The sequence below is a fragment of the Anticarsia gemmatalis genome, chromosome 4 (assembly GCF_050436995.1).
Source record: "Anticarsia gemmatalis isolate Benzon Research Colony breed Stoneville strain chromosome 4, ilAntGemm2 primary, whole genome shotgun sequence".
Classification (NCBI taxonomy): Eukaryota; Metazoa; Arthropoda; class Insecta; order Lepidoptera; family Erebidae; genus Anticarsia; species Anticarsia gemmatalis.
Window position 1 is genome coordinate 10,921,751 of NC_134748.1, and position 21,835 is coordinate 10,943,585.

Sequence of the window (21,835 nt, forward strand, 5' to 3'; positions counted from 1 at the left end):
AATGAAAACAATTAATTTAGCCATCATGTTAAGTCTCTTGACTATAATACCTACTGAAATAAATAAAATGTGCCCGATTGGTACTTCATCTAAATTCATCAACGATGTCTTGTGGGAACAATAGGGGTTTTTAATTATACAGCTAATCACTAAAACCATGATATTATTATCTGACGTTTAATAAGAATAGCCTAATTGCCGTAATCATGATTGGCTGTAGATATGCATATTTATAATACATACCTATTTCAAATTTCCTTATCCATCTTTTTCAAAAATTATTACGTTAGTAAAGGTATCTGTAGTTAGAGCTCGGTAACTGAATACTGAATAACTTCAAATCAGTTATTCAGCTATAAACAATTTTAGGTACAAAATCAAAACTTTAACTATTATTTCCAGTCCATAAAACTTTTCTCACTCAATTTCCTATAAGTTTAATAGTACGTAAGCTCGATAAGTCGCTGAAGGCTGGGCGTGGTGTGTCGCCGCCCAGCGTCGAGGCGCGGCGACGTCGCGGCGCTGCGTCGTTGCGGCGTCATTTTGGGGCAGGCACCGCGCCGCGCGGACATGGCGCCGTCAATGCGACCGCCGGCACGCAAGTGAGTAACACGCTTTATTATATTTTTTTATGTTTCTTTGTAGTAGGTATTTAATTCTGTGGTTTTATATTTGAGGAATATTTTTATTTTATGGATACTTTGTTATAGGTCTACTCATACACATTTTTTTAAAGATTATGCTTTAGTTCCACATTATTTTACTTTTAACAGATGTTTTTACATATTTTTGTATTCTGTTTTATTTATTCTTCTGTAAAACATATTGAATACTTAATTATATGACTTTATTTAAAAGTTGATTAGTTACATTAAACTTAAAGCTGTGTTCGTAACATTAATTAAAACAGCATACCTAAATCGAATACAATTTTATTATTTGCTTTCTCACTTCTTGAGCGATGAATAAAACGATCACAACCATTTCTACTGGAAATCTCAATCCCTTATACAGTTAAATGTAAAAACAAATTGAACTTAACTAATATAAAAATTAACTTGAAATTCAAATCATCTTGAAATGCAATAAAAATAAATAGTTGCGTAAAATCAGCTGATTCTCGACCTACTTAGTAACAAAAAAAAACGACCTGTTTAATAAGTAATTTCGTTTTATCAAAAAAATCAGTCATATTTATCGTCAAAGTAAAACGTAATTCACAATCTAATATTTTAGCTATTGTCCGCAATACTTAATTACCGTCGTATTTAAGAGGATACGGACGTCGCTTAATTAATTTAAAACTAAGTAGGCATATTTAGTCACAATTGCTATACACATATACCCCACAAAGGAAATACTACCATTTAAAATACTTAGCCAGAAAGCATTTGGCTGTAATACAAACCCATGACTCAGTTTTGAATCAACCTAGCCTTTCTTCCAACTTTTATAAAGGCAGCTTTTAGTATTACCAGATGCAATTGAATACCAGTTTTTAACATGGAGCGACTGCCTATCGGACCTCCACAACCCAGTTACCTGTGTTATAACATGATACCTCTCGGTGAGGCTGGTTGTCAGATTTTCAAGCTTCTAAAAATCGTTATCCACAATTTAACGTGCCTTCCGAAACACGGAATAATTCGACATCTATACTAATATTATAAAGCTGAAGAGTTTGTTTGTTTGATTGTTTGTTTGTTTGTTTGAACGCGCTTATCTCAGGAACTACTGGTCCGATTTGAAAAATTCTTTCAGTGTTAGATAGCCCAATTATCGAGGAAGGCTATAGGCTATATAACATCACTCTACAGTTATTAGGAGCGGAATAGCAACGAAAAATGTTGACTCATTCTCTTAAGAGACGCAAGCGAAGTTGCGCGGGTCAGCTAGTTTACAATATGGTGACCAATTCACGGAACAACATCGGCATGCGTAGCTTCCTTGTGAAATCGATCCGGGCGATTAATAACTACGGAACAATAATGAAAAAATCTTTTCAGTCATTTACCTACCAATGATAAAACTGATAAAACACATGGTTTTAAATCGTAGAGGTCATTAGTATTCGGAAATTACTTAATTTTTTTTGCATGTAACACAGAGCATTAGGTAAAACGAGAATAGCTTAAGACGATTAGCTAATTAAGTCATTGCGTTGCAACTCTAAATTAATTGATGCTATATAAAGACTTTTTAATATAAAAAAACCCTCGACACAAGAGCTTAATCTAATAATCTAACTTTTAAAATAAAAAAATAGGTTGGTTAGGTTAGGTTAAGCCATTCTAATTTTTCCAACACCAACTTTATCACCATACGAAGCTATTTGAGACCCATTCCGAGAAAATTTGCAGACATCAGACTCTCTACTTTCACCCCCTACAACTTTTAAACCGCTCAATCGATTTTCATCAAACATGTCTAAAGACACTCGCACGCAATTATCATCGCCTTTAATACAAAAAAAACTAAATTGAAATCACTGCATCCGTTCGGGAGTTATTATGCCACAGACAGACAGACATACCTGTCTTATTACGTCGGGGGTTAAAAACAAAAGAACTTAAAATTTGCTCATAATCGCATATACTTTAGATGAAGGCAACCCTAGGCCGAGCGTTGTACATTTCTACGGGAAAGTATTACCGTGGATATTATTTGACTGATATGATGATTATAAACGGATATTCTCAAAAAAGAAAATAATCCCTATTATTCCCTATTTATATATTTTAACCGATTACTGTTGCAAGAAAAATACTTGGCACTAAATATGCTTCTAGTTCTAAAATAACTTTAAAAATACGCTTTGAACTAAGAACCTATTCCCTTTCTTCTAAGTAGGTTCAAATTGGCTTTTTGATGTAAGTTCATATGTTTATTTGTTTGCGGAATAGGCAGACCTTGCAGCGCGATATTTTTTTTTTGGCTGCAATCATAATCCTTAAACTGATTCTCTCTTTCTTATGCCATTAATTAACACTCCATGAGTGGCTTCAAATAGAAAAACTATTGAGAAACTGCCTAGTTTATAAATTTATTGTATTTAGTCAGAAAGACACAAACGCGACGGGAGAACTTTGTTACGTTCCTAATATAAAGAGATGTTTTAACCTCAGAACATTAGGTTAATTCATTTGTTTTTATAAGTAACGACAAAAGATGGTGTTAGAGAAGTAAAAAATAAATAAACTACCTAATAAATAATTTTTAATACATTTCACTTTGTTCCGTCTCACGACAGCCGGTCACAAACACATCAGTCAAGTAATCATCTCCTATTTAGAAGATTATATTATTGTTAAGATTTAAGTTATTATAAATAAGTACAAGAGCGTCTTTGGCAAAAAGCTGCTAAACTAAAACTTCCACAAAAATGACGATTTGAAATTGCAAAATATTTTTTTTATATAATTTTTTCATATACGCTCTTTGAATATTCGTATAAGCAGTAAAGAACGAAAATGAATTCTATTCTATTCAAGATTATTTCCCAAAAAAATATTGTATTCATGTCATATAACATTTAATAAGATTATGCATCATAGCCATTAAAAACTAACCAATCACCACTACCCATATTTTCACGTAAAATCACGACGCCCAAATTTCCCAACAACTCAACCATACCATATTAATTTCCCATCACTATAACTCATGAAAATGCAGTACAAATGCATCGGCACTTGAAAATTCCCATCGTAATGATTGTCGGTCGTTGGGAATCCAATTTGTCGGCTAGTGGTGTATGGTGACGTGTGGTTTTTCGTCGCTGAATCGCCATCGGTTAATCGGACGCTCGCTGGACGTGACAGCCACTCGGACGCACTGAACGAGAGCGATAGGGCTGCCACGAGCTTCAATTACAGTGCTTACACTATACAGTCATACGAGGTGCGAGTTACGTTCCCCATAGTGAATAGCAGCAAGAGAATAGCAAAAAAAAGGAGAAACATTTTGCAAAGTTAACGCGTATTTGATTTTTTGATTAAAATGTTTTATCTCTCCCCGACTCAAAAATGGGTACTGAATTCGTAATGACGTCTCAATTATACTCCATTCACGCTTACATGCATTTGAATAAAATAAAAGATGCTAAAGTAGAATTTTCACTTTGAAACACCTAAACATTTTAATATCCACCACAAAATATTATGAACTAAAATTTTAAAACCTATTTTCGTCTCAACACAGATTGAAATATCAGAAATCCGGTTGAATTCTGTGTCCGGTCAACCCTAGTATATCCGGTCCGGTTGAGCGTGTCGGGTGAAGTGCGAGCCCTCTGTCACGGCGCGTTATAACATTGTCACTTCATTATGCCAAGCCGTAATGGAGGACCGGCCGCGATTATTTCTCTCCGGTTAATTAACGAATCAAAGGTCAAGTGGTGTAGTTTTGCTGAGGTTTTGACCTATCTATCGAGTGCTGATAGTTTTTTAAATGCGATCTAGAGAGCGCTGCGTATTTGGCTGTGGTTACCTTCGTATGTGTACTAAATGGGGACCTAACTTTGAATAGAAGTAAGGATAATAATGTTTCACAATTAAATGAACTTATTCGTTACGTGGTTACTCTATTTACATACAAGGAACAAAATATTTATCCATGAAAGTAACCTTAGATAAATACCTCCGATTAATCGCGCAAAACCTGAACGCTGAGCTTTAAACCAGAATAATCTTCCGAGAGCTAAACAATAACTCATACTTATCTAACTGACTACTTTAGTAACAAAAAGCTCGTAAACTTTCTTCTATCTACAAAACTGATTTTACAGCGAACTCTAAACTAAAAAAAAACATCGAAAATAAAACTATACCTAGCAAAATACCACGCACGCTACCATACAAACAAAATTATGTTATCTTATACTAAACACCATACGAACAAAATTTGCTTGTCCTATAAAAAGTACAAAGCGAGAAGTTAATTGAATGAATGTGTCAGCAGAGTGTGGCGGCTCCGTGTCGCTGGGCAGTAGGATGTCGCTGAAGACGCCTACGCCGGGCGTCGGCGAGCGCGAGACATGGGGCAAGAAGGTGGACTTCCTACTGTCCGTCATCGGGTTCGCCGTCGACCTCGCCAACGTGTGGCGCTTCCCTTATCTCTGCTACAAGAATGGGGGCGGTAAGTACATAATATTAGTATACAAATGTTTTATTTGTATCATTTTATGAAAAGGATAAGGGAAATCATAATTATTTATCTTTTTTATTTGAAGGGTTTTTTCTGTCTGATCAGCAGACCAAATTTCATCTCATATTTCAGTTTTGTTTACGGACAATTTTTTTAAATAAATTACCTAGCTTTTGTTTGATCCTAGATCTCTACGGTTTTCAGTTTACGGAAAACACTGACTGATTCGACACATGTATATTTCGAAATTATTATTACTTAAAGACAGACAGACAGACAGAAAAGAAAATTATAAATTGCAGATTCGGCATCAGTATCTGTTACTAAACATCCCCCATTGGTTTTTTTTTTAATATATTCAATGTACAGAATTGACCTCTACAGATTTATTATAAGTAGGTATAGAAAAAACAATCTGCGAGAGAGTAACTATCTATCAATGTATGTAGATATAAATACTATCAAAAGCACAAAAGATAACCTTACTGTAATCACTATCTCAAGATTCACCTGCACATAATCCATTAACCCAATTATTATATCTAGTGTAGACTATAGCGACAGTATAGGACACGCGGTAAGCACTGGAGTGGCGCGGTCGTACCTTGAATAGCACTAAGTGGCTCTTGGCAGGGTAATTGTGCCGCGCCTCGCGTCTCGCCTCGCCTGACGTTTCCGACACGTCGTCACACTAATCGCTCTGACACCGCACTTTCAGCTGCATTTGAATTGATCTAACAATGAAAAGACGAAGAATGTGATCATAGTAACCTTACTCACACTCATTTTCAATCGCGCCGTTTAAAACGTGATTTAGGAACGCGTTTTGCAACTTACCAACTTACAAATTCGTTTGCGTTGTCATATTCATTCGTCTTTTGCATCTCCGTCGTTGATATTTACTACTTAGCCTACGGAACTACAAACTACTTTTCAGAAGGGTACACAGCCAGTAGCTTTGGTTTACGGCTAGGCAGCAATCGGGGTGGTCATTTAGGACTATCTATTTGAGCTAAGCCTCGTAAAGTCGCGTACGTCTTCGCATCGATATAGAGTCAAGTAAAACTTTTGCGATGAATTGAAAATCGCTGATAATTTTAGCTTTTGAACACTTCAGTCGGCTTGGTTAGTTTAAAAAAAAATCCAAAGCGAACTTGTCAATACGCGTTCCTAAATTTATTCGTAGTTACAAAAAGCCTAAACTTCAAACTTCCTTGTGTTTCACAAGACAAAATTCCCGGTGAATTCATTCAAGACTTGGTTGCGGGTTAACCCGTGCTGTAGTGCTCTCGAGGCATAATAGACGGTTAACAATCGTCCGCCTTGTGCGCCTCGACTCATGCAGGGCCTCGAGTGCCTGCACTACGCTTACACCTGCCGCTTACTAATTGAACGCTTCACATTCGCACTGAGACTCTAGTACCTTTGTAATAAACGTATAACTTGCCACTGTACAGTAAGATTGATTTATGCCTTAGAATCTGAAAGTGCACAAAATGTTCTGCTTCTGGTGATAAATTCCGCATTAAAATTGATCCAATTTCTAATTCTTTCTACGAGTAGTCCTTGCATAAGCTGCTGTGCTGCGATATTTTTTATTTTATTTTTTAGATATCATAATTTTCCATCAAAGAAAGATGAATGTAAGTAGAAATCTAGCCTTGTCTATATTTGTTAAACCAAAAAATGCGTTATGCATAGCATCCATAGAAAAATACGATAAAATACAGCAATCTGTGGAAAATTTTCAGTGGCACGAATAAACTTTTCCAGTGGCACGAATAATAGAATACCTATCATACAGCCATGTGTAGAGCAGACAATCATTGCAAGTGACAACTCGTATAACAGGCCAGCACAAGACTTGAAGCGTCTTTGCAGCGACGGAAATGAGTTGCTCGAGGCGAGACCAAAGGACGGCAGCGTCCGGAAACCGCTCAAATGAGTTTTGTTTTAATTCAACTCACAAGAGGATTGTACTAGAGGAAGAACATGTACAAAGAATGACAAGTTATTTTATTAACCTCTTATAAACACTTTGAGACTGATACTAGTGATTGGTGGTTATTCAAGCATCCTGATTGAGTGAACAATTTGGACTTGTATTTTGATTCATCTAATGTGAATCAGGGCTTTCAGCACAAATAACGTCTTGAAGATATAAATTTCAATTAACGAAAATTACATTCGGATTGAAGGGTTTCGTATTAATTAAAAATTATTTTCGGAATAAGTGGTAAACGTTTAATAATAATTATCAAAATAGAGTATAAAATGTATAAAATAAAGTACAAATAAAAACATTTACAAAAACTCACAATATTAAAAAATAAAACTTGTTTTTGGATTATTCGACAACAGCGGCGGATTCAGGCAGAGGTGCCGGAGGTAACTTCTTATTCGGCCAAAGCCGTGCAATATATTCGCATATCGCCTTTATATTAACAGTACGAACTTTACGACTAACAGGCCCTGGGAAAGCAAATGGTAGCTCGTTGATAAAATCTTCATCCAACGGAACATTATCGTTTCTTAACCGGTCTATAAATGACTTTATTTGTATTGGCTTGTCGGATTCCCTGCACAGATTTAAAAAGTACAACGCTAAGTCTATGCCATTCTTCTTATGAAGGTGACACAAATAATCTGCTCGCTTTAGCAGCACTTGTCTAGGATCGGCTCCTTGTATTGTCCAGTTTTGCAACACGTCTCCGTGACTCACAGTAAAATGTTTACGAGATTTCATCCGCAATACTTTACCAAGAAGAACCAAAAACATTTTGTCAACAGATATGCCCTCCATGAGTAAATTTTGTAACTTCACTTTTGGTCGCAACATTTTTTGTAGAGTTTTGTAAGCATCTTCAGTACTCATTGGATTGTAGGAAAGATTGAACGTGACTAATTTCTTAGCTGCTATCAAACCGGCTATCATTATATCTATTGATTCGTTTTTAAATCGGTTGTGACTTATATCTAACACCCTCAGAGTAGGTATTTTTAAAATGCAGTAGACCGCTTCGGCCACTTTTTCCCCTTCTAATGCATTGTAAGATAAATTCAATTCTTGTAATATTTCGCTTTCTGCCAGTCGATGAAGCATTTTGGTCGTCGTTGGAACATGTCGGAACTCATTCCACGACAGATCAATATGTGTGAGAGGATTCATCCATTCAAGAGCTATGGTTAGTGCTAAAGCAGTCTCGTGACCCAAGTGATTGTTGCTCAAATTCACCTTTTTCACAGTAGCTCCATTAGATATCATCATCGCAAATTCTACTCCGCCATTTTCACCAATATTATTGCGGGCAAGGCTTAAATGTTCCAAGTGACGATTCTTTATACACAAACTATCGCCTAAGCAACGTACACCTGTCGCACCTATACGACAACCAGTTAGAATTAATTCCTTTAATGTATTATTTGTCGATAGCATTTCAGCTAAATGATAACTAGCATCGTCGTCGAGGAAATTATCTGTTAAATCAAACTTGACAACGTGTTTATTGTACTGTAAAGCCATCGTCATTGCACGAATTCCTTTAGGATTGACACCGTAGTAACTGAGGTCAATTACTGGATTTAGTAAGCTTCTGTGAAACATTCTTACTGGACATAAATTCATTTCAGTACATATTTTTAAGTACAAGTCTCTGCCGTCTTCAGAGAACTCTGTAGGTTTTTCAGGCTCGAGTAGAGCCTCCTTGATGCCAGGATTGAGGACGGCTGGGTAGTTGTAGTAAGGGTGTCGAAGGACCGTGCTGTCAGACATGGCCATGCTCGCATTACACATGTCCCCACTCCCTGGTGAATACAAACCTTTGTCATAAAGTACTCTTTTTATATTCTCCTCTGGCATCACCTCTGAGATTGTTGTCCCTTTACTAATGGAGTCTTCTTCATAACTAGCTCTTTCTGGTTTTTTAAACAACGTCTCCAAATCCTGTTTGTCTGTTACGCTGCTTTTGTTCGAATACATTTTTAAATTGTGTATAATCGTAAAAATGTAAAATAAAAAATATATGTGGGTACAAAATTAAAATATAAAATTGTAAATAAAAATATTTACAACAAAAACTCTGCTATCAAAATGACACTGATCAGTGTCTTCTAAAATATATTTTTAAGAAAAAGAATAATCGAAATCTGTCGAAATCTCTTTGCGAGGATGATTTCATTCTTAACAAAGTTTGATACAGGAATATTTTACCTTTAGCCAGAAAACTCTGTATTAATTTACAAGATAGTCTTAACTTACATATACGTAGATGATCTATACATAGTGTACGCTGTCGCTTCGAAACAAAGTTTGTGCCACATACCTAATTGCATCCTGGTCTTTGCTTTGATCGTCAGTTGCGCAGCCACCCTTTGGCGTCCAAGAGCCTGTAATTGACAATCAAAACGAGCCCTTTACGCCAAGAGAAACTTCGTTAGCTCCTCGATGTGCAGGAAAATTAGTAACGCAATAATGGGAGAGGGTAATAAGCTAATGGAGAAGGGAGGTCATCCTCTCTCGACGACGGAGAGGCCGATCGAGGCTGTCCGTGATCTAATTAAATGGCAATTCTAGCGAACTGCTCAAATGTGATCTTGTCTTTGAGCCGTTCACGTTAGGTATTATATTCAAGAGTGTAGAAGGTATGCTTCGGTATAATTTATACATCGCTCTACAAATGCTGCGGCTAACGACGGATAGATGCCGCTAAATACATAAACGATTTTGAAGTCCACTTGGAAAGATATGCATTTGTATAAACGGCGATAGCCATTGCGTTATACGATTGTCTTTGCACTGCGTCTACATTCTGTTTGTTTCTTACTACAACTTGCGCTTAAGATATTTGGCAGTTCTACCAACCTAAAGATACAATTATTGTTTACTCCTAAGTACCTCTATACAAACATCGGTCAGATTTATTACAACCCCGGGTTACGGCGATTCAGTGCTAATTGATTGGGGTAGCACTTCATCATGCAACCCTCGCCACCCGTCACTGCGATGACGTATGGCTACTGGTGTTCTGCCTTCCATTATAGCGTAATTATGAGTTGATTTTATTATTATTTTGTACGTCAGCACTAATAATGAAGAACTAATTCTGAAGTATCATAGCGTAAATATTGAATAAGTATACAACAATTGTTACGAGGTTCTTGATCGTTCTGTAATGTTCATTATATACTATTCTAAACCTTCTTAGTCGAAGTTTAGTATTGTATTTGTTCTGGAAGGAGACGTTAGTTACGCGGTTTATAAGTTCTTGAAATTGATACAATTACACTCAAGACACCAACATCGCAATCGGTTTGGCTATCTATAATGAAGATTTACCACAATGACCTGATTGAAGCCATTATAACCTATAAATCACAGCACTATAAACAATTCAGTCCAAAACAATTCCTTTAAGGTGTTCTCACTGAGATGATTTAATGCGTACCGTTCTATCGACGTATCGGTAATCTCGTAATACCCAATCATCCTCGGGCGATGGTCCGCGGGGACCGGCCTCGATACGAACTGAGACGATTCAATTACAGCCACCTTACGCTCTACCTTGTATCTGATAGAAATGTAAATTCAATTTTGAGCCGATTATTTCTTTTTGTAGTGGATTAATTAAGTGTAATTGAAGATTGATGTAATGGAAATGTACGATTCTTATGGTTTTCATATTTAAAACAATGAACTTTAAATCAACAGTGTGACATGAGGATAATACTCCGTCACCGTCGCATCGTCAAGCCAAACCTGATTGATTTTGAATCGAAATAATTATCAGCGTTTTTCTAAAAATCTCAATACAGCATAATGTAAAGCCAGTCAAGTCCAGCAAGATATCTTGATAAAGCAAATTTTTAGTTAAGTTAAATTTTCTTAAAAACTATCAAATAGGACCACATATGTGTGAAGCCAACAGTTCAAATTAAATCACGCTATCATAGCGCAAAGCCGCACTGTTCCATAAAGCCCCATTATCCCCTCACTTAAGCGACACGGAGCTTCAAAAGTCACTTCTCCCCGTCGGCGACGACTTACAGAAACTTTGGCGGAATGCCTCCATCGCCCTTTATCGGAGACCTGTTGCATCCGGCAATAAAGTTAATCCCTGTCATATTCTCTTTGCCTCCCCTAAGGAGTTCGTAAGACATTGTACTTTAAGATAGAATGGAAGTATTGTCTGGGGCACTTTGGCCGAATATACTTTTTAATAGACAATACTACTTCTAAATAAACATGATGTGTAACTCTGTACAAGTCTCAGAAAATAGTGCGGCTTTATAAAGGAGTAACCCTACTCATACTTACTTTGAAAAGCTTCACACGCCCGTATACAGAATAATCATGCAAAATTTATTTGATGACAAGTTACTAATTAAAGAATAGCAATGTTCCGAAAGGAAACTTAGTTAAAACGTCTGTACGTTTATTTATCTCTCTTATGCCCGGTTTCTGAGTACATTCAGCGGTAGTTCATCTATTCAATAGCGTTTTCTTATACGAGTTTAAACGCTATTGAAGAGACAAACTACCGCTAAATGTACCTCAGAAACCGGGGTTAGACATCTCGGCACATGGTAACGAGATATGGATCGCCGTTATTCATCAGTAGCACAACAAAATCTATCACACCCGTATAGGTATGAGTCATGCATGAGCGTAAGTGCCGCCACCAACAAGTCGTCCAACGAAACCAAGATTAAATCATCTTTTATATTCATCATAGGTCAATGAATTTCCCTTTCATCAACGTTCTGATTTTACAACTCATCTTTAATATAGTTCTCAGTAGCACTGTGGGTTATTTACTCAATTAAAGGCTACGGAAGTTCGTCATTTAACAATTGTGTTCGTTATCCATTAGCTGTTTACTTGGAATGATCGTGGTAATACCCGTCTGAGAAACGCTGCACTTGCTACTGACCTGAATTAAAATCCTGTGTTGAAATCTTCTTGTGTTTGCTTTGTTTCTCCCTAATTGAGGGTCTACGAAATTTCGTAGAGGTGCTACGAGACTATGGTAGCTAATTCGCTTGTCTGATTTTCGACACATTTTTCATTAAACATATAAAATTTAGAATGTTAATTGAAATAAATAATTACGTGTTTTAGTGTTTTTAGAAATCAGCCCTAAGGGGTGAACATATGGGATAAATGTTAAAATAGCATTTTGTTAATTTTCAAAGTCAGTGTGTAGTAGAGTGAAACTTTGAATAGAAATAAATAAATTGTTTTAGAGAATCATACCCTAGCGGGCTTAATTAAGGTACGACGGTCAACTTTTATTTTTCCTCACTTGAGCGGAGCTACGCAGGTCCACTAGTAGGTACTATAATATGCGTCAGGTGTGCGAAAGCTATAATAGTCATATTCTTATTAATATAATCTATGTATGTTCTTAGTATCATTCTAATTTTATTGAGAAGTTAATATCATAAAGGACATGTATATACGTTCGCTAATATTTTACACGAATAAGAAGTATCTCAAGATTCATAAAAGCTATTGGAAGCAAATGCGAGAGCCTTAAAAGGCCAATTACAGTACAATTTGCGTCACCCTCTCTCAGGGGGCCGATATGAAATTATTGGCTGTATTGCGAGTTGCGACCGATCTCAGATTGCGATGGAGCTCTCCGGGGGAAATCGACTGGAAAATGTTACGTCATTTTTTATAGTTGAAAGTAGCAATAAGTTATTAAACGTACTTTATAAAGTGACTGTAATGATTAATGGACAGAGTAAATTGTAAATGCAGAAGGTTTTAACCAAAGTTGTGAATTGTAATAAATACAGGAAACAAAGAAATATTAATAATGTACTATTCTGATTTCAAAGGTTTAAGGCTTCAATCCTTAGGCCAAAATCGATAGGATTTTAGGGCTTCCGCAACGTACAAAATATTAGTTGTATAATATATGGTCAATTACTGAGAATATGCGTATATAATTTTTGGGAGGTTATAAATTACATTGTGATCTCATCGAATAATTTAATAATGTTTGGTGTGTGTAGGCGCATTCTTGGTGCCGTACTGCATCATGTTGGTGGTGGGCGGCATCCCGCTGTTCTACATGGAGCTGGCGCTGGGCCAGTTCCATCGGAAGGGCGCCATCACCTGCTGGGGGAGGCTGGTGCCACTGTTTAAAGGTAAGTTATCTGTAAATTCCACTCGTTTTAGCTTCTCTCCTCAGGAAGTATGGCTTCGGTAAATAGATGCATACATGAATAGTTTCAGCGACTTCTCAGGCTTACGCAGCAGTGAATTACTTTATATTAGGTATAAAAAATTGAGAAAAGTAGTTACTCTCCTATTAAAGCTCAATTCGAAATGAAATAAAAGTGCCGTCGCCGTCGGTACGGAAAAGGACTAGATATAAATTAAAAAAATAGGCAAGAAGTCTAAGCGTTTTGTAGTACTCCTCTCTACTCTCTCAACTCCATTCCTAATAACTTATGAATCTAAACATTCGACGACTTATAACCTACTCCTATAATATTTTAAATTCTGTGTCGATTTCTCTTTACTTAGGTTGGTTTTATTGCGGCACGCGCGACTCATACGAACGTTATGAACTGCTAGATTTATGTGCCGACGACGGTCACGTGCTGGCTAATGTCAGCCGAATGGAGATCTTGACTTATAGCCACCACTTAGTGGCTAGTGGCTTTATTGTACGGGTTGAGTATTTATTTATTTGTATCTGCCTCTGGTTCTTTTATCTGTCGCAAATGTGGTCGCGGTTGCCACTCCCGCATAGGCCTTTTCAGCGACGAACAAAAGTGCACGAATTCTACCTGACGCCACCTTAATCATCTGCAATAGAAGTATTCAGGCCAATGATGATGATGATGAGTATTTACATAGGTATGTGTTCTTAAAGTGGTAGGGACTTGGAGATTCGGGTTGTTATGTCAACGTATTTCTGTATCTAGAAAATCGTCTCTTATGTGACAATTTTGTGTTTGCTATTAGGTACTTTATTGTACGATATAGATTGATATCTGTAGACTTATAATTACCGGATGTTTTTAAGATATTCAGAATGAAGTCTAGTACATGTTTTAAAAAGAACTTAGCACTTTGCTTCAAGTTGTTTTTTACATAATCGTTTAATTTAAAACTACTTTCGAGCTCTTTTTGTCAAAACCTTTAAATTATTCTGCGGATAACTTAATTGGACGATATGTGAGAAATCGAGTGAAAAATCGGCCCTTTTAATATCAAAACACACTTGAAAACAATCGTACTCAACTTGAAGACTTTTTATGCAAAACATGGGACGCGTCATTTACAAGATATAGTCGGACGTCGCCCCTCGCACTTAATACCCATAATTGACATCATTCCCGAGGCTCCCCTTAAGTGCTCGTCCCATACGGTCGCTCTCTCAAAAGGCTCCGTAGATTTCCGAGGCCGGCTTATGCCCGTTGATTTCATTTTACTCGATTGTCACGTCGCACCGCTGAGTGGCTTCCACCACGATGTGATTTTTGAAGAGAAATAAAATTGGTAATGGACTGGAAAGGTGCTGGAAATCCGTTTTGAGTGAAAGCATTTTTTTGTCGGAATGGTTTTCGGCCTTGCTTGAAAGATTGACCGATGATTTGGAGGCTGTAAACGGTTTTCTTTAAGGCTTTTGTTTAAATCTACGAGTGTAGACTTCTCAGTATAATAGTGGGTAATGGGTACTATACTAAAGAAAGCGTCTAACTCAATTGGTATAACTTTTTATGAGAATAATTTACGACTATTGAGACGTTTAAAAATTATTTCAGATTTTACTTATGATTAGGGTAGGATAAGTTTGTATGTAGCATGTACGTCTTTTCTTGGTACAAATCGAGCATTGTTATCATTTCATAGGCATCGGGTACGCAGTGGTACTGATAGCATTCTACGTCGACTTCTACTACAACGTGATCATCGCGTGGGCTCTTCGTTTCTTCTTCGCCTCCTTCACCACCATGCTCCCCTGGACCAACTGTAACAACGAGTGGAATACACCAGCTTGCCGAGATGTAAGTATTCTTCTTTAAGTATTTATAAAATGAAGATTTGTACACACTTATTAACTTTGCGATAAAGGATCTCAAATAGTTCAATCTCAGTAGGTACTTACTGTAAAGAAAATATTCAATTTTTAAGAATAAACTTGTAGTACACAGTAGTACAGCATCATTACGATGACAATTTGGCTTATTTTTTGGGATTAACAATAGGAAAATGTATGGCGTATGTTAATTTTACGATTCTTTACAGTTTGGTATGGAGGCAAACAGATCTCGCATTCGAACAAACGGCTCTTCTTCGTCTATTGGCTTACCTCAAACAACTCCTTTCACCTCACCCGCTTCTGAATACTTCAAGTAAGTTTCTTATTGTCTATATGCGAACGGTTAATAGTTTCTTTCGTCAGTCTAACTGTTTCCAAAAGGATTGAATCCGTGATGCGGTACTACGAAATGCTGTATTTTATTAAGTATTACCTTTCATGGTTTATTCTTTTTCATCGTGTTATTTATTGTAAATTTGCAGCCGTGCGATCTTGGAACTCCAAGGTAGTAAGGGTCTTCACGACTTGGGCGCTATCAAATGGGACATGGCTCTGTGCTTACTTGCAGTCTACATCATCTGCTACTTCTCTCTGTGGAAAGGCATCAGCACTTCGGGCAAAGTAAGTACAAACATACTCATGTGTTTATTCATTTGTTTTTTTAGATTATTAATGTGACGTTTGTCTCCTGTGAGATTTTAAAACAAATCAAGGTGCCTCCCAAAAATAGTATAATTATATCTTTCTTTTCTCTTTTATTTGACTCATTTGGTTAACAAACGTTTCGAAACCATACTAATTAATCATCGTACATTTCTTGTTTCGCAGGTTGTCTGGTTCACCGCTCTCTTCCCTTATGCCGTCCTTCTGATACTCTTAGTACGCGGCGTTACTCTCCCTGGCTCGGCTACCGGTATCCAATACTACCTTAGTCCTAACTTCGAAGCTATCACGCAACCTCAGGTATATTTTACGATACAGTTACTATGGAATTATTGTTTTATTGTTTAGTGTCTTTGTCTACTTAACTATACTTAACTTTATTTTTACGTACAGGTGTGGGTGGATGCGGCCACTCAAGTCTTCTTCTCTTTAGGACCTGGATTCGGAGTACTCTTGGCTTATGCTTCATACAATAAATACCATAACAATGTATACAAGTAAGTAAATTAAATAATCAAGTTTCATATTCTTAAACTTTGCATGGATTTCCGATTTACAAAGAACAATTTGGTTGGCTGTGAGACATAAAATAAATGACTCGCTTATCGGACATCAACAACAGTCGGGCGTCTAACCAAAATCTTGTTCCCAGGGACGCAATCCTGACCAGCGTGATCAACTCAGCAACGTCCTTCGTGGCCGGCTTCGTGATCTTCAGCGTGCTGGGCTACATGGCTCACACGTCGGGCAAGCAGGTCCAGGACGTGGCGACTGAAGGACCAGGCCTCGTGTTCGTGGTCTACCCCGCCGCTATAGCCACCATGCCGGGGTCTACATTCTGGGCGCTGATATTCTTTATGATGCTGCTGACTCTTGGATTGGATAGCTCGGTAAGGATTTTTTGGAGATAAATCTGTAACACATTGTTATTAAATCATATTAAACTTGGCTAGTTACGTCCATAATAGTGATTTTAGTTTCTTTTTCTCCCCTTTACAATTTATAAAGTTTTGTGGTATTTTTTCCTTCCTATCATTCCGCAGTTCTTTGTTCTATCCTTCACAAATTCGGGATTTTGATGGATCATAATAATTTTGTTGATGTTGATTCTGACTAAAGTTACTCCTGTATCTACCTACGAATATTATGTCTAATATCAACGCAAAGTTTGAATTTGATTAGTCTCGATCCTCACTAAATGATGATTAATCAAGAATGAGATTTTAGGTAGCTATTTTAGTATCCATAATTAATACAAAATGCTGCTAACTTCTTTTTGTTTCAGTTCGGCGGTTCGGAAGCCATAATAACAGCACTAAGCGACGAGTTCCCTCCCATCGGTCGTCACCGTGAGATCTTTGTCGCATGTCTGTTCACGCTGTACTTCTTCGTGGGCCTCGCGTCCTGCACCAAGGGAGGCTTCTACTTCTTCCAACTGCTGGACAGATATGCTGCTGGATACTCTATACTGGTCGCCGTGTTCTTTGAGGCTATTGCTGTTTCTTGGATTTATGGTGAGGCCGCAAACGATTTTTTGAATATCACGATGATTTCTGCGCAATTAATTCAAAAGTAAATTTTGTTTTAATCAAGTACCTACGATTTTTAATATGAGTACCTAATGTTTCTGCTGAACTTAAGCTTGAAACTTTTCATATTGTTTTAGAAATACTTTAAGTAATTTAGTTGAAACTAAACTGACTAGTTACAAACACCTTTCCCATGATCAAGTTTTTCGGAAAAATATTCGAACTAAGACTAAATCCATGATCTCAGGAAATATGCAGTTATTTGGAATTCATCTTCTCACCCTTGAAATACTACCTATTTACCTAACCAGGTACGGAGCGTTTCTGCGAAGACATCCGCGACATGATCGGCTTCCGTCCCGGCGTGTACTGGCGCGTCTGCTGGCGCTTCGCCGCTCCTTCCTTCTTACTCTTCATCACGGCCTACGGACTTCTGGACTACGAACCTTTGCAGTATGAAGCTTACGTCTACCCTGGCTGGGCTAATGCACTGGGATGGGCCATAGCGGGATCCAGTGTCATGTGTATACCTACTGTGGCGATATACAAGCTGTTGACTACTAAGGGAAGCTTCTTTGAGGTAATGTTTCCTATGAACCATTAGATGGACCGAAGGTATGAAATTTTGATTAACTGTTTATTGTAGTAGCGTACTGATTTTATCAGAATCATCGAAGCTGAATGGATCGATGATAATTTTTGGAACCTGGATAAGAGTGCTCCTTGTAGCCGCTCCAGCTGAACTGCTAGGGTGATATTAGTTGGGTTGCCAAGAAGAACCTATTTTACTGAATTGACGAAAGTTGTGAATAAGAGTTACTTTTTGTGATCAGTGTGACTTTGAACTTGCTTGTCTGGCTAATAAGATCAGCTTAATATTGAGCTACAACTAACATAGATTTTATTTCAATTTCCCAGCGACTACGCATCCTGACTACACCCTACGCAGACACCGAAGGCAACGGCACAGTTCACAACGGCATGGTAGTCTCCGAGAGCGGCGGGGTCCGCCTGGCATCAGCAGTCCAGACCCCCACGACCCCACAGCAAGCGGCCCCCGCCACCACCCCGCCCCTTGCTTCGGCCCCCGCGCTCGTCTGAGCACAACTCTCCTTCGACGTCTACTACGTCTAGACGTTGATAAAATCCCGAGTTATTTATTTAGATGCCATTTTGCTTTTGAGCTTTGAACGTTGGATATGGAGGTCTAAGGATAAGAATAGGCGATGGAAACGAAAGGGTAATTGGGTGACTATATAACCGCTAAATTAGTAGCATTTATGATGCAGCTTCATTATAATCTTTAGCATTAGTAACACAGATAGGCCAATTAGCTATTTTTCTGGCCTATATTGTGTGCTCCGGTACTTATTCCATTAATAATTATTATTTTAGTAGTTTTTAGTAGATATTATGATGTATTAAAGTATATTCAATGATGATTCTAATATTATGGTATGATATTGTAAGATTTACCGATAAATTCAGCAAACCGTCGATGTTTTAGCTCTAGTCTAGATATCGACGCCCCCAAGGAATAAACCGGTATTATACTATTACCGACTTTTTATTGTTATTACATTTTCGGTATCTATGGGTGTGAATACACCTATACAATTTTTTTCAGATTTTTTCTCCCAAAATTTTCAATGATTTCCGTTATGACATGTTTGTTCCATGGATTCTTTTTTATTTTTATTTACGTGAAAAATACCGCTATACCTTATTACAAATTAAATTATATGCCCAAATTTCGGTAAAGAAATATTACTGTAAAATATTCCCTAAAATCTTCTGGCTAACGCGATTACGGGTTTATTCTCGTAAATTTTTAGGCCGACATTTTCGGTAATACTCTATTACAGTAATCATTTTAATTTTTTTTGTTTTATTAATTATTCCCTTTACTATACTGATAAAATATTTATAATACATAATCGGTTTCCAACTATTACAATCAATATGACTCAAAGAAATTTCCTACAATATAACTGTTACAATTATTTACACTTCTATGGTTATTAATTTTTCACCGTAATAAGTCGGTAACTGAATATTACAATCACCCTCTGTAATGTAAAAACACGTTCGATAATTCAGTAAACTTATATTATGTCTATGATTTTTAAGAAATTCACAAGAATAACTCGGTAAGTAAACATTGCTGGAATAATATTAATAAGTGAAGATCCTAATATATCATTACCTTTAAAAGTGTTTGAAACCATTTTCGGTATTATGTATTTTGGCGATTTACTAATCCTGTGTATATACAATAATTTCACAGGTTATGTTTAACTATTAGAAAAAAAATTAGCTTTCCCTCCATATGACAATGTTGTCATAATTACCTTTTATAGAAAAGTTATACCTGAAAAACACTAAAACATTTCTCCTGTAAAATTAGATTTTTGCGATTACCGGTTTATTCCTTGGGGGCGTCGATATAATCCCATCAAGCATTAAGGTTGACGCTGGAACAATTAAGTATTATTATAAAATGAATCTGCTTTCAAACCTTGCAAGGACTCCTTAGTTTTACAATATCCATTAATCTCCTTTTTATCCAATTTTAGTCGATTTATCATCTTAGTAACTCTACTTTATTGATTGACAAAATGTGTTGCCAATTTATCCAACATCAAATTGAAAAACACTGAGGGATTGTGCTAATATTACACTACTTAAAAATATCATCTAAAAAAATGTAGAGCACAATACTCATTATCTAGTTACCTATCCTCGTGCATGAGCTTATAATCCGCTAAATAATAGTACACCCTGCAAATCTAGATAAAATATTTCTAGAAATAAGAATTGTATATTTGACACTAAAGACGTGTATTGTAGCATTAATAACATAGGATTTTTGTCTTCTCAGTAGACAATGTACTTTTATCTCCATAATAATATCTTAAAATATTTACTGCTTCAAATTAATCTTAGATTACGGTTTTAAGCCAAAGTAACATGTACTTTATTTCATAGAAATAAATATTGAATTTTATGATAATCCTAGCGCAATATATTACAGCGCATTGTGTACCTTTCATCGTAGCATATTTGAATTTATCAATATTCTAGATTTAAGTAATATAATATTATGTGTATAAGGAAAACGAAATGCTGTGTAGATAATAGAAATCGTAGAATAATGAACTATATGTATTAACTAAAATATAAAGTTCATATACCCACATAGTTTAAAAATATTATAGGCTGTGTCTATTTAATGAATTACTATACTTATTTAATTATATTTAATAGGTATAACATTATCTCTTCTCATTCTCATTATTCTATTTTATCTCTCTGGATGTTGTGCTTAGAGAAGCAAGTTAAAAAACGCTCCATTTATATAAATGTGTTTCAATAATTTGGTTTATATTTATTTATTTTTGAATGACTACTATTCATCACTCCGTCCTGGGCAATGCGGACTGATGAATTGTACTATTTTAAAGATAATGAATTGGATATCAAGGGATCTTCCATTATGATAGGAATGTGACACGCTCCACACACTACACTTCAGTCTACTTGGTGTGTAGTGGTTCCATCTTATACGTCGTGGTAGTTAGTTGTAGGAACATTATTGCATTTTCAAATATCTTATTACACTATATTTAAAATATTTACTGTAGAATAGAAACATTTTAATCGTTAACCTCTCATGTATCGTATGAGGTAGATAGTTACATAAATAAAAATCTTGTCTTATCTTATAGTATTCTTCGATGGTAGAAATGTATTGATGTGCCAAAGATGTAGCTCATATTTATAGTTGTTGATGTTATATCAATAGTCATATCAGCCATTATGACTACTGATTTTTAGAATAAATTTATACTTACTATCTTGTTGTTTTATTGCACTACTACATCCTAATGAAATTTATTGAATACCCTGCTTTATAATAAACCGATCTTGATAAAAAAATATTACTGACTTCAGAGTTCAAAATAAATACAGATCGAACTGTGTAACTATAGATGCTAGTCTCGCAACTTGCGGATAAGTGCCTGATATTATCGTCTATGATAAATAAAGAGAGAGCAAATGAAGTAATGAAATAATCTGGTATAATTCCATTTTGTAAGCTAACTAATACTTATCTAGAATTGGTCAAAATAGTTATCATTGAGATTAAAAGGGACTTTAATTTTAATCTACTTCCAGTATTTCTACCTTAAATAAGGCTTGATATTCATTTGAATAAATATCGGTCTAGTGCTTTATAACAAAATAGAAACTCATCATCCTTTAGGTACTGTTTCGATTACTGGTAATTGAAAGTAATACAGTTTCATTTAAATTAAAAGACGACATAGTTGAAAAAATACGATTTGCTATAACATTTAAAATATTACAGGTAAAAATATAGTACCTACCTATAGAACTAATCAGACATTGACCCTACTCAGAAAGATTTTTTCG

At 36.2% G+C, this 21,835-nt stretch overlaps 1 protein-coding gene across 2 annotated transcripts; it reads left to right on the top strand.

Annotated features, from left to right (window-relative positions):
• The first annotated feature begins 483 nt into the window (after positions 1-483).
• DAT (Sodium-dependent dopamine transporter) lies at positions 484-21,254 on the top strand. Of its 2 annotated transcripts, none has more exons than XM_076113773.1 (12): positions 484-602; positions 4,957-5,136; positions 13,165-13,299; positions 15,017-15,171; positions 15,413-15,519; positions 15,689-15,827; positions 16,035-16,169; positions 16,263-16,366; positions 16,522-16,759; positions 17,155-17,383; positions 17,710-17,978; positions 18,317-21,254. In XM_076113773.1, exons 2-12 carry the CDS (start codon positions 4,992-4,994, stop codon positions 18,497-18,499), a joined length of 1,839 nt encoding a protein of 612 aa, XP_075969888.1. In that variant the 5' UTR covers positions 484-602; positions 4,957-4,991; the 3' UTR covers positions 18,500-21,254. The 2 variants fall into 2 exon arrangements, with proteins under 2 accessions (XP_075969888.1, XP_075969887.1); XM_076113772.1 differs by having other exon boundaries at positions 551-602; positions 4,960-5,136.
• Positions 21,255-21,835: the final 581 nt, after the last annotated feature.

What these genes read in the sequence shown, in the direction of transcription:
- DAT (XM_076113773.1), top strand. Translation starts at nt 4,992, where the DNA reads ATGTCGCTGAAGACGCCTACGCCGGGCGTCGGCGAGCGCGAGACATGG. An exon ending in AAGCTATCACGCAACCTCAG is followed by an intron (nt 16,170 to 16,262) that starts GTATATTTTACG and finishes TTTTACGTACAG; the next exon opens with GTGTGGGTGGATGCGGCCAC. An exon ending in CTCTTGGATTGGATAGCTCG is followed by an intron (nt 16,760 to 17,154) that starts GTAAGGATTTTT and finishes TTTTTGTTTCAG; the next exon opens with TTCGGCGGTTCGGAAGCCAT.